General features: G+C 43.2%; 1 protein-coding gene across 2 annotated transcripts; it reads left to right on the top strand.

Annotated features, from left to right (window-relative positions):
* Nucleotides 1-1622: 1622 nt before the first annotated feature.
* On the top strand, nt 1623-19055 carry YWHAB (tyrosine 3-monooxygenase/tryptophan 5-monooxygenase activation protein beta). 2 transcript variants are annotated; one of them, XM_090064896.1, is made up of 7 exons: nt 1636-1780; nt 6488-6541; nt 9222-9523; nt 13058-13181; nt 14370-14533; nt 16546-16641; nt 17154-19055. In XM_090064896.1, the coding sequence occupies exons 3-7, from the start codon at nt 9230-9232 to the stop codon at nt 17208-17210; spliced, it is 735 nt and encodes a 244-aa protein (XP_089921022.1). In that variant the 5' UTR covers nt 1636-1780; nt 6488-6541; nt 9222-9229; the 3' UTR covers nt 17211-19055. The 2 variants fall into 2 exon arrangements, with proteins under 2 accessions (XP_089921021.1, XP_089921022.1); XM_090064895.1 differs by lacking the exon at nt 6488-6541 and having other exon boundaries at nt 1623-1780.
* Nucleotides 19056-20143: the final 1088 nt, after the last annotated feature.

Genomic DNA, 20143 nt, shown 5'->3' with positions numbered 1-20143 from the left:
GGGGTACACTGGTGCGTTCATACCCCTCTTTGATTCCTGCCACCCAAAGTTTAAAACCAGCAGTGCTAGTGAGTAGGGCTATGCAAAATTTTGCCGAGTATTTCATCTTGAAGCCATTTTGATGTGTTTTGAGCTCAAAACAGCTAAATTGAAATGAAACAAAAGGCTCTGAAACAGCGAAATTAAAATGAAACAATTGCACTTGAAACATTTCAAAAGTTTCAAAATGTTTTGAGTTTTGAAGCTGGGCTAACTTGGCTTCAGTGCTGGTCCCAGGCATTAGTGGAGGCCTCCTTTCATCCAGGGCGCAGATCTGTGCGCCCGCCTGCACCCCCGGGAGGAGTCCAGCACAGCCCTGCGGCCTTCCTGGGGTTGCGGGACCCAGGTGAGAGGAGGCTACCATTACCGGCAAGTGTCACGAGTTTTGCTTTGAACAGTTTGAGGTGGTTTCCCAGAAACCCGTACACCTATCTCCTTAAAACATGGCAGGCTTCATGCCCTGAGAAAGGGCTACCACCCCAACAATTTTCATCCAAATCAGGCAAGAAATGACAAAATTTAGGGATTTTCATGATTCCCCATTATAGCCTATGGGCGAAACGTCAAAGCGCATCGAAACAGTGAAACAGTTTTGACGAAAGGAAATGATACAGCACTTTGAAATGACAAAACAAAACACTGTCCCTTCAAAATGTTGAAATGCGTTGAAACAGCAAAATGGTTTTGATGAAACGAAATGGGACAGTGCTTCGAAACGAACTGTCCCTTCAAAATGTTGAAACAGTTTCAACAAAATGGAACAGTGCTTCGAAACAAAACTATTAAATGAAACACTGTCCCTTCGAAACATGTTGAAACAGCAAAACAGTTTTTACAAAACGAAATGGAATAGCGCTTCGAAATAAAACGACAAAAGAAATGCTCTCTCTTTGAAACAGCGAAACGGGCATCGAAACCATACAGTAGTGAGGCTGTGTGGACCGAGGCCCTTCACTTTGCTCCTCCCCGTTTACCCTGCCAAACCCCTGCTCCAGGGGTGCTCCCCACCCTCCCTCCTCCTCAGGCTCTTGCTCCCCCCCGGGGCCCAGCCTTGGCTCGGGTCCTTCGCCTGGGGAGGAAGCTGCTATTTCCCAGCTGTTCTGAGCTCATTCTGGGGAAGAGCTGTTGGTTTTTACTTCGGTCAAACTGCAGACCCCGGACCTGGGCCTGGTTTGTTGTTCACGGGAGAAAAGCGAGTGTTGCTACATGTGAGAAGGACTCCCCTTCCCCGGCCTGCACCGTGTGCTCCTAGGTCTGATCCAGAGCCGCCACCGAGCGGGGGCGACAGGACACTCCTCACAGCTGCCAAGCGCTGCAGGCCCGCCTGCAGCGAGGGGCAGGGCGCGGGGAGCCCCACCCACAGGTGGCGGCGGCCAGGTGCGGGGGGCGGGGCAGCGCTGAGGGAGGCTGCTCGCGCGAGGGGGCGGAGTCAGGAAGAAAGAGCGGGGGCGGGGCCAGACCTACCCTCTCCTCTCGCCCCCTCCCCTTTCCCCAGTTGCCATGACAGCCGTGAGGTTTCCCTCTCCCTCGCCTTGCACCGCGGCCCCGGCGGCCCAATGGGGAGGGGGGAAGGGGTGGGGACTCGCGGGCACCGGAAGGGGTGTGGCGCGGGCGCCGGAAGTGAGTGCTGGAGCCGCAGGGTGTGTGTGCGTGTGAGGGAGCCCAGCGGCTGCCACGCTCGGAGCCTCCCGACCCGCCTGGCCCCGTGTTCCCGGTGTGAGCTGCTGCCGCCCGCCGCCAGGTGAGAGCCCTGCGCCGGCCCCGACGGCGGGAGCTGGGTGGGGCGCGGTGGAGGCCGCGGCGGGATTGCCGGGCGGGCCCCGGGGCTGACCTACGCCCGGGGGTGGCTTTGCCGCCGGGCGGGCTCGCGGCCTGCGCCGCGCCCGGGAGGTAAGGGCGGAGGCCTCAGGCCGCTGAGAAGCGCCGGGGCGGGGCCGCTCAGGTAACGGTGCGAGGCGCTGCGCCGCCGGGCGGGAGCTGGGAGCGCCGCCTCCCGCGGGAGCGCCCGCCCCACCCGCCTGAGTCACTTCCCCGGGCTCCGGCCCGCGCTCACCTGTACAGGCGGGGCGGGGCCCGAGCTCCTCGGGCGGGCGCCGCACCAGCCCTCTCCTTGCCCAGGCCTCCCTGGGCACCGCTTTGGGACGTGCCTCCCAATCGGCTTCCTGGGCTGAGGTCCCCTCGGGGCCTCTGCTAGTGCAGGGGGTGGGGTGCTTTCCGTAGCTGCTTCTGCCTCTTTCAGGGAGGATATCTCAGAGAGGTCTCCAGCCAGGAGGGGAAGGGGGTGCAGGTGCCTGTCTTGAAGGCTGTATAGAGTGAGATACAAATACAGGAGCCAGGAAAGGTTTCTCTTTTTTTTTTTCTGTCTGTTTAAAGCAGAGCTGAATTTGGGGAGGCTGCCAGACAGGAAAAGGGACTTTAGCCCAGGGCCCAATGCTTAATAGTGTCCAGAGCTCATAACAATCCCCAGTACCTGCTTAGAAGCATTTGTAGTCAGCAGCATCCTAGTGCTCTCACAAATATACCGCCAGCAAAGTCTCATCTAAGTAATGGTTCCCAGCAAGTGGATAAGTCCTTCCATTTAGTTTCTTTGAAGTTATAGTAACACAGTAGTAGAGAAGCAAAATGAGTGTTGTGTTATGCTTTTAAAGCTAAATTCTATTTAACTTCAATAGCTTGGAAATATGTTAGCATGTTACAGCTTTAGGAGAGGTTCAGGTACCTGAATCAGAAATCTCATATGTGCAGTGCCCTTTAGTTAAAAGATTTCAATATCTTTTTTGTTGCTGCTTAAATATTTTTTTTTCCTTAAAGCAGAGTGTATTAAAAATGTATCCTTGTCAGTTATAATCTAGAGGTGCAGGATAGGGGAAACAGTTTTGTTCACTGCTTGCATCCCAAGGTTGTGGGCCTCTTACAAATAGGATTGCAAAGAAAGCATCCTTACCATATAATCATATTTTATGTTTTATCTTTAATAAAGATCTTGTGTTAAGTACCAGTGGGTGAAATATAAAGAATATTTGGAGCCCACTGCAATCCTTCTAACACAGTTATATCAATATACTATGTTCTGATCTGCAGTAACCTTGCTTTTCTAGGGCTGACGGTTTTGTAAGCAGATTTAGGCAAGAACATGGCTTTTATGATGTGTGCAGATAAACTAGGATGCAACTGAGTTGTAGCACAAGCACAGATTTGAATTATGAAGCAACAAAAGGCTAGTACTTTTATTCACCTGGTGCCATAATAGCACATTATAATAAAACTAAAGCCCTATAATGGTGCGGTTTCTCATTGCCACAGTTTTATCCCACCTCATAATATAAATGCTCTCACTTTATTGTTGCTGAAGGTGATTTACCTCTGCTATGAATGTTTTGTTTTGGCATAAATTTTACACCTGAGGGAAAAGTATTTTTGTTTTTGGAAAAGTTACTACTTCTGTCTGGATGCTAGCCAAAAACAATTGTGCTAACTGGAACAAAAAAGTGTAACCATATTAAGTGCACTATAGGCAAGAGCTGTATTCCTGTCTCCACCTACAGCTGTCTGTATGCATATATGTGCATATTGACTTCAACAGAACAGCATGGCCCTGCTCCCAGGAACCTACATGACAAAGAGCATTACGAGAGGTGTCAAAGATGGGGAAAGATGATGTGGGGGGGCGGGGGTGGCTGTCCAGGAAAAGTTCATTAGATGTACTTACTGGTTTTTCTCTTCAGATAATGTGGAAGTATGGGGCGGCATTTGGGTTGAAGGCCTAAGTGGAAGGTTTGTTGGGAAAAAAACAAGTCTGGCATACTTGGGAGGCTAGTGGAGCTTCATGACACAAAAACAAGGAGGAGGGCTGTGCCTGGTGTTGTACTGCCTCGTTTAAAGCCAGAGGATATGCAGAATATATTTTATTACTCATAGCATAATCCTGGCTTGTAGTAGTAGTAGACAGGCAAGCTTTCAGTGCTTATATAAACCTTACAGGGCAAATATATTTGCCTGGGAAGTCATTTTTAGCAATACATGTGCTATTTGGGGGAAGCATTCTATTTCCATTAGCTTCAAGTGATGCACAGGGTATTTTTGTGGAAAGGAAACAAATGAGAAATGTTGATGAATAATCTGTTTAGTTTCCAGTGTTCTCCTTCACCACTCCTAAATTTCCTAAGTCAAGATAAAGAGCACAACTTGGGGCTAAGCAAGAGGCCTGCTGGTTTTTTTTAAAGAGGGGAAGCGCGCAAACAGGACTCCTGGCGTTTTATTTGGAAGGTGCTGAGAAACAAAGCCATTCCAGTTCTATAATAGAGAATCCATCAGCAGTGATGCCAGTGGCATAGTGTATGCCAAGTGGGGCTCAACCTTTTTTTCCCCTGCAGGCTGGATCTGCTTGGTGGTCCCAATCTGGCAGGCATGGTGAGCATCATCTGGCCTCATGGAGGAGAGCGGGAACCAATCCATTCCCACCCTGGCACTGCGGGATTGGGAGGGGGCTTGGCTTGGCCCTGGGGGGAGGGGGTGGGGAAAGAGTCATGGCATAGCTCCAACCCAGCCCCATGCGAAGAGGCAGGGGGTTGCAGCCCAACTCTAACTGGATGTGCAAGGCTTGGAGTTTGGCAGGGGGAGGTGGCCATATTAATAGCCATCATTCCACCACAGCCAAATTTCCTGACTCATGGGGACCCTTGCAGACTAGATTCCAAGTCTCATTGGGTGCATTTCTCCTTTGGGCCTAGGGGTTGAGGAGCCCTGGTGTATTATACACGTTGTACACCGATGCCGTAAAACAGTTGACAGATATGTGACTGTCCTCTGAAGAAACCTTTTTGTTCCTTTCTGTTTTATAGATGGCTGTCTTGGTAATCTGAATCCCCATTTGAGTTTCTGACTTGTAGAACTGATCTTTGAAATTGCATAAGTACCATTTGCTTCATGTATAGATTTTTTTCTGTTTGGGTGTTTTACCATATTAACGAAGTCCCTAGCTAAAATCCAATGTGAGATAGCCAAATGATACTATTTTTTAGTATGCAGCCTCCTCCAGTATGGGCCTGTTGCTTGTTCCAGTTGCAAATTGGTGGCTTTGTTCTCAAAGGTGTATATAGTTTTATCACTTGACCGAGGGTGGATTTAACTGAACTTCTCCAGAGGGGAAGGGTTAAGGTATTAATCCACTCTTCTGCCTGTTGCCTTAGTGAACTGTGTGTTCAAGTTTTTAAACCAATAATTACATTACTTTCTTCCTCTAATAGAGAGGTGCGTGACTAATTAGTTCAAGTGCTTGCTATACAGAAATACACTTTTAAAAAGGTCCTTGAGAACAGCAGATTTCAGACTGATGGAAATTTATTAGTATTGTCTTCCCAGTTAAGTATATTGCATAAGTCAGATCTCTTCAGTGTCAGTTTTTCATTTGCTTTACACCATGTTTAAATGCAGTTACTTCTGTTCTGTTTTGACTTGGACTTAAATAGATAATGGAGAGTTGGAAGTAGCAATGCCAGAATGCTGGCATGTTCGCTGCCAGGTAGTTTGAGCTTAAAAAGTGGTTTATTTCAATGTAATGTTTTGGGGAATAGAATGTCTACCCATCTTATTCCTTATCAGTCACTAACGCTTTAATTTAATTTCTCCACCTCCTTACTTGCAGTTCTGTGAGTATACTCTGAAGTTAGGTGCCCTTTTTAAGCTGGCCTTGTCCTCCTGTGCTTCTAACTTTTCTTCCTATCTAAAGCAACCAAGGCCATTATAAATCCAATTTACAGACCTATTTTACAAACATATTTTTCTTTGGTCAGACATCATATTATTTTAAGAAATACAATCTAGGGCCACTCCTCTAGTGAGCAGTTTCTGCTTGGAACTAGCAAATGTTGCTCTTGATCTTATGTCTTCCATGGCTGTAACTACCCACATACATGGCATGACTTTGTCAGTGCTGTATTAAACAGTCCCTGTCAGTCTTCAACTCCAGTTACTGGTATATGTTGATAATTGCTGCAGGTGATTCCCACTAGGTGACTTAAACGTTTGTAGCCTCCAAACAGTTTCAACTATGGGCCTCCCAAATATGTGTGTTCCAGGCACACTAATGCAGGGATGCTGAAGCCCTGGCCCACAGGCCAGATATGGCACCATGTCATCCAGCCCCTGGGGGGAGCTCTGGACCTTGCATACTGGATTGGGTACCCAGTTTCACCTGGTGGGAGTGGGAGGGAGTGGTGCCAGCCCCAGGGCCCAACCCTGGTGCCAAGGGGCCTGCTCCAGCCTGTGGACTGGACCCTTGCCACTCAACTGGCTCTTGGGGCCAAAAGCTTGAAAGACCACTACACTAATTCATTGTAAACCGGAGCATTGCTTTCAGCTTCTTTATGAGAGGGACAGGTTATAGGTGCTGCTTTAGTTTTTTCAAATGTCACTTCTTTCCTTGTATTTTTTCTCTTCTGGTGAACAGTGGAGCACAAGCCAGCATAGTTCTGCAAAAACCTTTCTCCAGGCTTCCAGCAAGGTAAGTAGTGGAGAATAAGATTCTGACTATATTTTGTTTCTGATTGACCCTTGTGAACGTGAGAGTAGTCTTACTGCCAGGTTATGAGTGTTTTGGTGTGGAGGAATGTCTGCCTTATTGGAAGAACTTTGTAGCATTTAAATCTTGTTAATTTTACTGAACCAGTAGTTTGTAGTTCAGTAGCAAACCTGACAAGGCAGATATTAGCTACTTGACTAGTCAGATCAAGGCGTAACTTGAGGCTGGAACACTGTCCTTAATTTTTGGCAAAAATAGACAAATGCAGTTCTAATTGGAACTCAGACTTTAGTAAGCAGCTTAAAGCTGTATTTAGGACAGGCACATAATTTAGTTGGATAAATAGCTAAGGAAAGAGATATGATGAAAACATGCTTTGTATATTTTGTGCTCGTATCTGACAAATTAACTGCTTAGCCAAAGCTGTTTTCTGGACCTGCACTTTTACCCAGTGGCTTTTGATGCCTGCTGAATTCCCTCTTTGCATCTTCCAATATGTCCTTAAGTGAACTCGGTAACTGCCGTGGACTTGCATTTCAAGATAAATATATCAGTAAGCATCATACTAATAGGACTGTGTAGTTCCTAAGCTTGGTTCTGTAAAAGTGACTTGTTTCACAAATTAAAGCACTGCTGGAAAAATACAGATAAAATGTAACACTATCTATCAATTTAATGGTGAAATGGCAACTGCCTCAGAGTAAGTTGCCCTTAACTTTCAGTATATGGAGTATTTCTGTAAAACAAAACATCCAGATTACATGATAATGGTGGTAAACTTTGAGCAATTACAGTCAAAATGTTTCTAGTGGCTATACAGCTTTTTTAGGAAGTAAGAATATCTCACAACTATGCGGGCCCACTGGCTATGGTTGGCTTTCATGTAGTATAAAAAACACTGTGATATTAACATCATGTGGTACCCTGCAGATTGGGCAGAAGGTCACTAGAGAGCAAGCACTTACTAGGTAGAGTATATAAATCAGTAATTTGGGAGCTGTCTGGAAGGCAAAGGATGGCTTATTGGCTTGGAATACAGAGCACGGGTTAAAAATTGAGTTGGTTCATGTGGTAGTAATAGTATTCAAAAGCTGCTGCCATTTGACTGGTCTCTCATATTAAGTTAATGCATTTCCTAGCAGAAAGTTCCCTTTATATTATGAATAACCTCCTCCCCCCATCAGTTGGTACCGTTGTAGTCTGGAAAAGCTAGTGTGTAATGTGAATCAACTACTGTGTGTCCTTAGAGGAGTTCCATCCTGAGAGAGATGGAGCCATTAATGAAGCATTAAAAGCTAAATTGCAGTGTTCCTGTCCATACATCATCTGCCTTGGAGGGAGAGGTTCAATACAAAGACTAACAGTTTGTCACCTTGAAGTGCTAAATAGTACTAGTTTGGAAGTACTTCTTGGCACAGAACTGGACAACTATGAAACTTTGTGTACAAAAGCACTCTCTCTTTCAGGAAACATCTTTTAGCAACAAGTTTGTTTTGAGCAAGTGTCTCAGTGCTAGATCCACAATCAGAGTTAGCTTAGTAAACAAGATTAAGCATGGTTTGCTAACCTAATGGTTGGGGTGCTTGCCTGGGTACTGGTTCTGGTACAAGAGCTATCATGTAAAATGGTCTGTGAAGTGGGACAGCTTCTATAGGAAGGAGCTGTACCTCCCTGGTATAGCCAATAGCCTGGTAGTTGGGGAACTGTCCTATGACTTAGGAAATGGAGAAGCCAGGGCAAGGAGCAAAAAGCAGAGCATTTGTTTGGCCTGGGGAAAGGGGACCAGAGATGCTCTTGTGGAGGGTGTGTGGGTAATTTGTGGCATGCCTGCCATTGTAGTCTTCCATACTCTTACAGCAGGGGTTGTCAACCGGGGGTACCCCCCTGCTCTGTGTCTGACTGCTTACTTCCTTCCCCACCTCTTTGGGGGGTACATTTACTGAAAAAGGGGTTGCCGGGGGTATACTTATTAAAAAAGGTTGAAAACGCCTGCTTTACAGTATTAGCTTAAGCATCAGGCTTTACACTTTGAAGACAAACTTATGTAGAGAAGTACCTGAGTAATGTTCCTGGCGGAGCAGTGTAAAACATCTTTTGTTTCCAGGTATTACAGATTCATGTCTTTAATCATGTACAAAAGTATTACACATATTCAGTGTGTTCAGTAAAAGTGTAGGATGACAACAGGAGCTGTCCAGTGTTTCAGATTCTTAGATTGTAGCAACATTGTTCCTGTTACAGAAGGGCATAAGAACTGGCTTTCTTCTGAGTTTGAAAGTGCACCCTCTCCTCTGGGACTTCTTGTAGTGAAGTCATGATGAGAGAGATGTACAGGAGTGATTTGTGTGGGGAACAGGTTGATATATGAAATCACGTATTTTGTTGTATTTGAAGGGATTGTGTTAGAGTTCTTTCAAGACTGATTTGGCTGGCTGCAGCCTTTGAAACATAATGGAAGAGGTTTCTTTATGTGAAGTAATAATCAAAACAAAAACTTAATAACCCTTCTAGCAAGTCATTGTTGGGGGGGGGGCAGTGGCAGAGAGATGAAAGTCACACTTACTAAAGACTTGTGACTCAGATTGTTCTTTTTTAACTTTACCATCCACTTTCAACAACCTGTGCTCTCAGAAGATATTATTTTAATTTTCTCCTTTTTCAGGAATAACAATGGATAAAAGTGAGCTGGTACAGAAAGCCAAACTGGCTGAACAGGCTGAGCGCTATGATGATATGGCTGCTGCAATGAAGGCTGTTACTGAGCAAGGACATGAACTCTCCAATGAGGAAAGGAATCTACTCTCTGTTGCCTATAAGAATGTGGTTGGTGCCCGTCGGTCATCTTGGCGTGTCATTTCCAGCATTGAACAGAAAACAGAGAGGAATGAGAAGAAACAGCAGATGGGAAGAGAGTATCGTGAGAAAATCGAGGCTGAATTGCAGGATATCTGCAATGATGTTCTGGTAATAATCCAATAGCAAAAATAACAGCACAAAATACTGCAGCATTTACCAGAGAGGCTCCAGGAGTTTCAGTTTCTATGACATTACAAGCTTTAGCAGGAAGAAACTTTCTGTCCCATGGCCCTGAACAAAGAACTTGGGTTGAGTTTAGTCACTGAACCTTTTAATTTATTTCATGTACTTCTTTAAAGTCTTAAAGTGCTATATGTCCTGTCAAGTATAAAAAAAGGAAACTAAGGCATGGGGAAACAACACACTGAATACTTCTAATCTAACAGCAATGAGTTGATTTGGAAATGATTTTGGATGGGGGGTACTGGAATGATTCATGGACGAATGTGATGGGATTCTGCCAAGACTTTTTCTTGGTATTTTGGCTAGTGAATATTTGAAATCTACCAATATCCCTTTTCTGGAAGGAAACAAAGTACTTTCTTTTATCCTCAAGCAGTGTCCTTGCTTCTCGTGAGTTGCAGGAAAAGGATGCTCTTTGCTGCTCTGCAGTTGCACAGCCAGGGCACTGCTGCATGTGATAAGGGGAGGGTGCTTGTCTTTTTAGAATCCTTTTTCTCTATACACACCAGTGCTGTCTGTGCTATTATTCATAGCTCTTTGGCAGGAGTAGCAGATGAAGCTGACATTGTTTTAGATAACTTTGCTGCTACCCTTAGGGTTCAGAACAGCAACAGCAAAAGTCAGCAGACTCTTGCTAATGTCATGATGCTGTTATTTGGCAAAATTGTGAGTATCAGCAAAAGTGCTGGAACTCAGTGTGTGCAAATTCACACACACTGTTCTGCATCATTGTACCTTGTGAAGGCTATCTTCACAAACACATGCTTCCGAAGTATAGTTAGCCGTTACATTCTGAAGAAAATACTCTCAGGCCTCAGTTGCAAGTTTCTCCCTCCTCTGGAAGAAGGAAAGTGCTTATTTTTTCTTTTTCCCCTGAGTTTGGCAGTATTTCTAAATGTTGCATGCATACACTTATGAAGTTTCATAGATTTCATATACATTAGGGCTGGAAGGGACCTTGGAAGTTCATCGAGTCCAGCCCCCTGCCCCTGGGGCAGGAAGTCAGCTGGGATCATAGGATCCCAGCCAAAAAAAAATCCAGATTTCTCTTGAAGGTGTTCAGAGTAGGTGCTTGAGCCACCTCCGATTGGCAGGCAATTCCAGATCTTGGGGGCTCAAACAGTAGAGAAGTTCTTCCTTATGTCCAGCCTGAAATGGTCTTGCAGGAATTTATAACCATTTGACCTTGTAGTCCCTTGGGGCGCTGTGGTGAACAGACGTTCTCCCGGGTACTGGTAGTCACCCCTTAAAACTTACAGATAGCCGTCAGATCACCCCTGAGCCTGCGCTTTTCCAGGCTGAAGAGTCCCATGACTCTCAGCCTGTCATCGTAAGGTCTGTTTTCCTGACCTCTGATCATGTGCATGGCTCTTCTCTGGACTCTCTCAAGCTTCTCCACATCCTTTTTGAATTGTGGAGCCCAAAACTGGCTGCAGCACTCCAGCTGCGGCCTCACCAAGACCGAGTAGAGTGGGAGAATGATGTCCTGGGATTTGCTTGAGAAGCATCTATGGATGCAAGCCAGGGTTTTGCTCGCTTTACTAGCCTCAGCATCACACTGAAGGCTCATGTTCATCTTGTGGTCAGTTCTGACCCTCAAGTCCCTCTCGTCCATAGTGCTAGCCATCGTAGCACTGCTGAGCCTATAAACATGCTGCGAGTTTTTCCTTCCAAGGTGGAGAACCTTGCATTTTTCAGTGTTAAACACCATGAGATTCTCGTCTGCCCGTTTCCTGAGCCTGTCAAGATCAGCCTGGATTGCTCCCTGTCCTCAGGTGTGGATGCTTTACCCCAGAGTTTGGTATCATTGGTGAACTTGGCTAGTCCACTTCTGACTCCAGTGTCCATATCATTAATGAAGAGGCTGAACAAAATAGGTCCAAGGACAGAGCCTTGAGGGACCCCACTGGTCACAGGGCACCATGATGATTGACTTCTGTCAACCACCACCCTCTGGGTCCGACCACGGAGTCAGTTCCACAGCTAGTGGATCATGGTGGACCCAAAGCCGCAGTTGGCCAGTTTTGCCAAGAGGTAATCATGGGATACCAGATCAAAGGCTTTTCTGAAGTCATGATATATGACCTCAGTCTCTTCCCCCTTGTCCAGGTGATAGGTCATCTGGTCATAAAAGGAAATGAGATTGGTTAAGCATGACCTACCCACAACAAACCCATGCTGGCTGTTCCTCAGGATGTTGCCATTGGCCAGTCCGTTAAGAGTGGCCTCTTTGATAATCTTTTCTAAGACCTTCCCTGGGATAGAGGTCAGGTTGATGGGTCTGTAGTTTGCTGGATCCACTTTCCTCCCTTTCTTGATGATAGGCAACACATTGGCCTTCTTCCAATCTTCAGGCACTACACCAGAGTGCCAGGAGCTTTCAAAGATCCATGCCAGGGGCTGAGCTATGATGCTGGCCAGCTCCTTGAGTACTCTCAGGTGTAAATTGTCAGGGCTGGCTGACTTGAGGATGTCCAGCCTCTCTAGGTGTTCCTTCATGAGTTCATCATTGATGGAGGGCAAGGAATCGCCCTCACTCAGGTGTCCCTGTCCCATAATGAGCAGGGGCATCCCGTGGGATTGATGAAAGACCGACGCAAAGTACCCATTTAGTAAGTTGGCTTTTTCCTGGGCGTCGATTGTCAGTTGTCCCTTCTGGTTTAGCAGGGGTCCAGTGTTGCCCTTGCTTTTCCTCCGGCTCCCCACATATCTAAAAAAAGGACTTTTTATTCTCCTTGATTCTTGTAGCCAGTTGGAGTTCCATCGCAGCCTTGGCTTTCCTTGCTCCCTGCAGGTCTGGACCAGTGCAGAATATTTCTCCTTGGATGTGGATCCAGTCCTCCATCCTTTTTAGATCTTTCTTTTTAGATGCAGGAGGTTCGCTAGTTCCTTGTTGAGCCAGGGGGACTGCTGTGCCCTTTTGCTGCCTTTCCTCCAAAACGGAATAGCTTTAGCTTGTGCATCTAGGAATGCTCCCTTGAGGAGCAACCACTCTTCCTGGACTCCCGTCCCCTTGGGGTTGTGGTCCCTTAGGACCTCGTTGACAAGGCTCCTGAGCTTGCCAAAGTCAGCCCTCTAGAAGTCAAGGACCTCTGTACTGCTGACTGATTTGCCAGCTTTTTGGCGGATGGTGAAGATGATCAGCTCGTGGTAACTGTCACCTAGCTTCCCTTCTATTGTTATGTTGCTAATTAGGTCGTCCGCAGTTGTCAGTACCAGGTCGAGCAGCGCTTTACCTCTCATTGGCACGTAGACTTCTCGAGTCAGATAGACCTCATCCATGCACGTGAGGAAACTTTGCAACTGTTCAGATTTGGCTGAGCGCTCTTCCCACAAGATGTTCGGGTAGTTGCATTAGCATTTTAAAAATACGTACTTCTTATAGTAGTAAAAGTTATGTTTCTACTACAGCTGGAACTTTTATGACAAAAACAGTAATTCTGCAATTCTTTTTTTCAGGAACTGCTTGATAAGTATCTTATTGTTAATGCCACACAGCCAGAAAGCAAGGTTTTCTATTTAAAAATGAAAGGTGATTACTACAGATACCTTTCTGAGGTGGCATCTGGGGACAATAAGCAAAGTAAGTGGAAATAAAATCTTGTGTTTAAAAATGCATAAAACTAGCAGATCAGAATGTAAACAGGATAAGAACTAAAGTATGAGAAGTGTTTATATCTTCTCAGTAAGGAGTACTTATTTCAGTTTTCAACATCTTCCTGCAGTATTAAAAAATATTGGCTGGCTGCTTTTATTAAAATAAATATGCCAAAAACCCCCACAGTGCCTAAACAATATCCAACCAACTGCATTGCTGTCCCTGCTTCATGCCAAAAACTGCTGTGTGTAGTATGCCTGGAAGTTTAACAAACCTAAGTTCTGGTGGAAAAGGATGGGAATGCATCATCTCAGAGTCAAGGGCCCGCCTTATGTAAAGTGCCCTGCCAGAGCCTACTTCTTGTTTAAACCACAGCACCTAGCTCAGGTGCCACTACCAATTTCATGTGTATCCCATAGCAAAGTTGGGTTCCCAAATAAGCAGGTCCTTTAACAGTTAGAAACGTTCTATTAAAATTGTCAGCTTGAATTCTGTTTGGAAGATATCAGATGGACATTGCTAGTAGATCACTGACATAGAACTGGGCCGTTGTTTTGGAGCTTATTGTGTGACCCATCAACCAACCTGGAGAAGATGGTGTTCTTGTTTCCTCTATACTCCTAACCTCTGATGGAGGAAGTGAGTGACAGGGGATTGCCTCTTGGATGTGCCTTTCCTTCTCAGAAGCATTACTGACTTATGAGGGTGTTCCAACCCCAGGCCTTACCTTTAATTTTCACCTTACAAAACTATTTCTTGTACATCTAACTTGGTAGGTTTTTAATGACTTTGCAGTTTGGGTACTCTTCAATGGCAGTAAAACAGCTGTTTTCACTGGCTTTTATTTCTGTATAAACTGTTGCATTTTAAATCTTAAGAATACTCCTAAACAAAACTTTAAGCTCTACAAGAAGTGTATAGTTGAAAATACTTCTGCGTTAATAATTCAGTTACTGGTAAGTTTCTTGGTGTTAAAAATATTGAGGGAAATCCTCCATATACATATTGAAAAAACAACCAAATATTTATTGGTATCTGTGTCAGAAGCTCCACTTGCAGTGCCTAGGTCAAGAAGTTAATTACTAGTGCTCGCTTTAGACACAAAGCAATATTACAGAACACAGTGGTTTACTATCTATTGATGTTACTGTGATCACTTTTTTTTTTTTCCAGCAACAGTTGCAAATTCTCAGCAGGCTTACCAGGAAGCATTTGAAATTAGCAAGAAAGAGATGCAGCCAACACATCCCATTCGACTTGGTTTGGCTCTTAATTTCTCTGTCTTTTACTATGAGATATTAAATTCTCCTGAAAAAGCCTGTAGTTTAGCAAAAACAGTAAGTATACTCTTCATCTCCTCGATTTGACAGAGGGATGGGGTCAAGGTGTATGGTAATGAACATGGCTTAGTCTGAGAATGAATACCTTCTTTCAGATGTGTGCATCCTTTTAAGATCTTCTCTGGTTTCATGTAAGTTAGCAGAATCAGAACAGTTAATGGGCACGTCTGCATGTGCGCTTTAATGCGCAGTAGCCTATTTTACTGTGCATTAAAGCATGTACAAAACTTAAAGTACACTAGTGCGCAGTAAAATAGGCTACTGTGCATTAAGCTTCACTTAAACATGTGCTTTTGGTACTGCACATTAGGGCAGCCTAATATGCATTTATTTAGTACCTGACATGGGAGGTACTAAATTTAATGCACATTAGGAAAAGTGTATTAATGCATGTGTAGACATGCCCACTGACTGTTAAAGTTGAGCTTCTGTGGAATAAGACAAGCTGCTTCCTTCACCTGTTTTAGGGTTCTTACCAAATGTGCTTGTACAAGAAATTTAAATAGCATCTGCATTAATCTGGTATTTCTATAGATACAGTTTAATGAAAAAAAGCTTGCAGCACCACGTTGAGGTGAGCATAGAGCAAGTCTTTGTTGTAGCATCACCAATAATACTTTACCAAAAAAAAAAACTTCAGGCATGACCTGCATTATTCAAGTTTTTCTGTTTAGAAACCCAAGACAGTTTGAGAATGATTAGCTGTATTATTAAGCTATCAAATAGTTTGCCCCAATCAAAGAGATCATGAAGGAATGAGGGTTGGTTTGTTGTTCTCCTTAAACTGAAATTTGACTCTTCCTCAGAAGTGAGAGGATTCATGTAGTATCTTTTAAATAGTCTCTGCTTGCTTCCAAGGAAAAACAGTCAAGTAACTGTTTGAATAATGATAGCATTAAGAATGAGTCAGCATGTACTTACAATGCACTTCTATAGCATCCTAATGCTGTTTGTATCAAGAAATTATTTTTTCTTGTTCTGCACTGGCTGCTTCTAGTTATGCCTTTTTTTAATTAAAGGAACCTAAATTGGGTTTGGAAATATAGCTACATCTGTGTTTCATATCCAGGTAGAAACAAAGGATCAAATTCATGGCAGTTATCAAACCTGCATACAGGTCGATAGCGAGAGTTGCTATATTAATTGGTCCTTAGTGGAAAATGCTGTTTCCTCTGCTGTAAAATACCTTGGGCTCCTATATATATGCAGGGAGGTTGCTCTAGTGTGCTGTAATTCCAGCACATCAGAGCAGACTGGATTAATTGGTTCTGCTGGTGTGTAGTAATTACTGCGATCCAGCAGCTTCCAATGTTATGTGTATCAGCTTACCCTTGCTGAAAAATGGCGGTGGGGTGCTTTAAAGCCCATTGAATGAGCTTTAGTTCAAAGCACCCTGCCACCATTTTTCAGTGTAGGGATGCTGATGCATGTGACTCTTCAGGTGCTTTTAATTAGCGCTGCGCTAATTAAAGGCCCTCCCCCCCTTTCTGGAGTACATCTGTAAATATCCCTTGTTTCCTGTTTCTTTGTTTTTGATTTAACATGCAGGAAATAAAACAATTCTCAGGATCTCTCTAGTTTTTCAGCCTGATCGATCGGTCTCTCTGTCTCTGTCTCTTAAACAGTTGAGACCTTCTTTTTCGTGATGAAGGCACTCTGGGAAATGTCTAAGCATGCCCTCTTTAATCCATTGACTAGTTTGCCCTTGAGCCATCTAAAGCACTAGATATAGAAGCGAGCACACCTGCCACTCGTGCTTGGCTTCAGCCTGGAAAGTTTAGAGTATGTAGGGATTTACACTTGAATCGCCTATCATGAAATGGTATTTTTCCAGTCTGATAATAAAGTGTCCTTCACTTTGTTGTAGCCTGGCTTGAATTTTTTTCTTACATTGCTGAGCCTTCAAATGTAGTCTGGGAGGAAAAATTAAGATTCAAACCAAACTTAATTCAGATAAGCACAGAATTTAAAAATCAGATGTTGTATGTTGAATTGTCTTGCGCTTTCAGGCATTTGATGAAGCGATAGCCGAGCTGGACACATTGAATGAAGAGTCTTACAAAGACAGCACTCTGATCATGCAACTACTTAGGGACAACCTTACTGTAAGTATCATTAGGCTAAACTACTATATTTTGCACTGTTGTTTTTGTAGACTGTCTGACTTCACTAAGTAGGATTTGGCATCAGAAGTTTTGTACAGTCCTTTTCTCTGCTTTACAAACCATCTCTTCTTGGGTAACTGCACCAACTGGATGAACTGGACCTATTTGAGAGCCATTTGCTTTGCATGTTAAATCAAAAGGTGATTGTTAACTAGTGCAATTGAGCCTTTCTGCAGTAAATTGTCACTGAAAAGTGCACTTCATCATCAGTTTCCCAACAGCTAACTTTCCTCCAGTAAGTGCTGCCTGCAAGCTTTGCTGGTTTTATTAATCCACTGTCCAACTTTCTGTTTAGTTCATTATTCTGCAGCTTTAGTAGTAAGCTCAATCATGTTTTGCTCTTTAATTAAGAAAACAGCACAACTACAGTTAATTATCCCATCTCCCCTCTTCTGACAATTGTAATTAACTGCATGCTTTCAGCATAAACATATGTTTATATTTTCTTACAGCTATGGACATCGGAAAACCAGGGAGATGAAGGGGATGCTGGGGAGGGAGAGAACTAATGGCTGTCACGCTTCACTATATGTTCAATGTCACTCTGTATCCTACACATATATCCCTTTGTGCGACAAGCAAAAAGAATAGTACATCGACTTTCACAACCTCAACGTAGCAAAAACTGTCTGTGGGGTAAAAACAGTTGGTTGGTGTTTTGTGTGTTTTAAAATGAAGACCAGTTATACAATGGCATTCTGAACTTTCCTATAATGAACATTTGCAGTTATGATTACCGTGTTTATATTTTTAACTGAACACTGTGATTATGGGTTTTGTGACTGCAGTTGACTTTACAAAACTCTTACTGGTAGAAAAGTAGACATTTAATTATGTAACTCTGGAAACTTAATCTGGCACTAAAATAGTCGAAGTACAATTCTGTTGTAAAGTTGTACAGAAAGTTATAGAGATTATATTGTGACACTGGGGCATGGAAGGAAAACAATCCATTGTATGGCATTCCAGTTCAGCAACACCGCTACGAATTAGTTTAACAGGCACACTCTCTAGATATTTTTAACCAAGTTTGAGGCACTGCTTTCAGTCAATAGCTTGCTTTAAGTAAACCTTACTTTTTCTGGGGCTTTGATTTTTGGAGGAGGAGGGAGTAGAACACCTTGATTTCCAAATTCTTTACACTGGCAGATAACTGGGGTTTGAACAACTGTTTAGTGCTCAGACAATGTGCATTACTAAGCCCCTTCCTAGAGCAATAATTTACCTATTTACAATGTAAATTATTCTTTAGTAGTGAGATTTCTCAGTTCACGACCATGGAATTCGAAAAGGGAAAGATTCAATTTTAGGAATGGCCATATTAGTTTGAATAATACCATTAAGTGAAATGCAGTCTTTAATTCTCGGAAGAGAAATTTAATGCAAAGTCCCTTTGGGTAGTCCCATTCTGAACTTTATCTAGAAAAATTTCTAAATATTCCACTCTGCCATCTTTTGAGTTGATACTTTAGAAATCTTCCTCCCACTGATCTCTGTTTGTCCTCACTTTTCATCTGCTTAAACTTCACCTAAAAAAAAAACAACAGATTTCTATGTGTTCTATTATTTTTCAATTATGGGTGACATCAGAGAGATGGGAGAGACTAAAGTATGTTAATGGACAGGTCTCTTAGTGAGATGTTTGAGAGCTGCCAGTGCTGCTGTAGTCTTCAGCTCTTACTGTCTGCCACTTTCTAGGTGAGCCAGATCCTGATATTATTAAATATTCAAGAATTCCCATTATTTCTTACTGGAATGCAGACCTTACACATTTATAATGCTTGTTATTAACTTGTAATATTTGAACTCCAAATGTTTTCATATAGTTAGATTCCCAAACATGTCCTATTAAATAAGACTTCATAAGAGTTGCATGAATAATGCAGTGGAAAAGATTAGGAATAGTCACTTATCAGTCTCACAGTATCATCCTTTTACCTTAACATTCCACTTAGTTATAGAATCCACCTGTTTGTCTGTCCATCTATCTGCTGAAGAGAGAATTTCATGCACTGATTTTAAAACTCCCCTCTACTAGCTGAACAAATTGTGCAGTTAATACTTGGCGCTTGATAAATGCAGTAGTGAATGTGGAACCGAGCCTGTCTGTATATCTGGTAGCTCTTTCGCTTTGTTTTTACTGACCAGTATTCTGCCTAAAGTTAGCTTCTGTGACGGTTATATTGCCTAGTGCACACGTGGTTGTGAGAATAGTATAGCAAAAAGAAATACCTGGTTATTGATGTACTAGATTTGTGTATGTCTTTTAAACAGTTCTAGTTTCACCTTACACAAAATAATCAGGAAAGTGTAAAAGAATTCAAAAGTGAATAATAAAAAAAATTTTATCAGTTCCTTGTGGTCTGTTGTCTTTGCCAAACTAGTGGCAAAAGGAAGTCATGGTGGAGAAACACCACCTCCTTATTCTGCATTTGGATTGTGTAACTAGTTAACTCATGGTATTAAGTAGTACTAATATTTTATTTTTTTAATAACTATCTTTTTCTATAACAAAACTTAAATTCTACTACAACACTCATTTTGTAGTAGAGGACACAGATTCTGTTCCTTCATGTCCATTCTATTTGGGGTCATGCGTATAAATCTAATTTCATTGCAGGGCTGAGGAGAAAGAAATAGAACTATAAATACTTTCTTTTTAACTTGCTATGAGTCATTGAGTATGGTAATGGTTGAATGCACAGTATGTGAACCAGGTCTGTTGCAGTGCTTTCTGCTGATGGCTAATATACAAAAGATTGATGCTTGGGGTCCTACAGCATTTGTACACATGCTTGCACTGCAGTGCTGGGTACTTTGAAAAGTACCTGGTGCTGCGGCACATACTGTTCTGTAAGTGGCAAAATGCGCTGAGAAAATGGTGGCAATGCGCTTTTGAACTAAAACACATCAGAGGTGTTGTTAGTTCAAAAGTGCACTGCTGCTATTTTCTGCACACTAATGCACATTTTGCCACTTGCATAACTGCACGCCATGCAGTACAGTGCGTGTCAGCTCACGTGCAGAGCAGACTTGATTAATCAAGTTTGCCTGGCACAAAAATGTATGTGTATATATGCCCCTAGTGAGCTCATACCTGGCTTGAAATGCTCCTTGTATAGGAGTTACTGAGAGCACTGTGTGCACCTATAAATCTGTGTTAGTAAAATTCAACAAATATTTCTGTCTCTAGGAACAGGGTAAAATTACAGCTCTTAATAGTTTTTTTGGGGGGAGGGTTGGTTAGTGGCAGGGTTATAAACAAATATGATGCCAGATTAGTGGTCATTTATCTTTAGTTTCTCGGCAGAGCTTTTCTGACAAAATTCTTGTGTAGTGTTTAATTTTCCCAAATAATACTTTCTGCAGTACATTGCAGTAAAAGGCAGCTGATCATGTACTGTGACACAGTACATATGTATGATGTCAAATCCCTTGTTTC

This window comes from Crocodylus siamensis, chromosome 10, assembly GCF_052110815.1.
Source record: "Crocodylus siamensis isolate JL-2025a chromosome 10, ASM5211081v1, whole genome shotgun sequence".
Lineage (NCBI taxonomy): Eukaryota > Metazoa > Chordata > Crocodylia > Crocodylidae > Crocodylus > Crocodylus siamensis.
The sequence above is the reverse complement of the archived record's forward strand: the minus strand, read 5'-3'. Positions and strand labels throughout refer to the sequence as shown.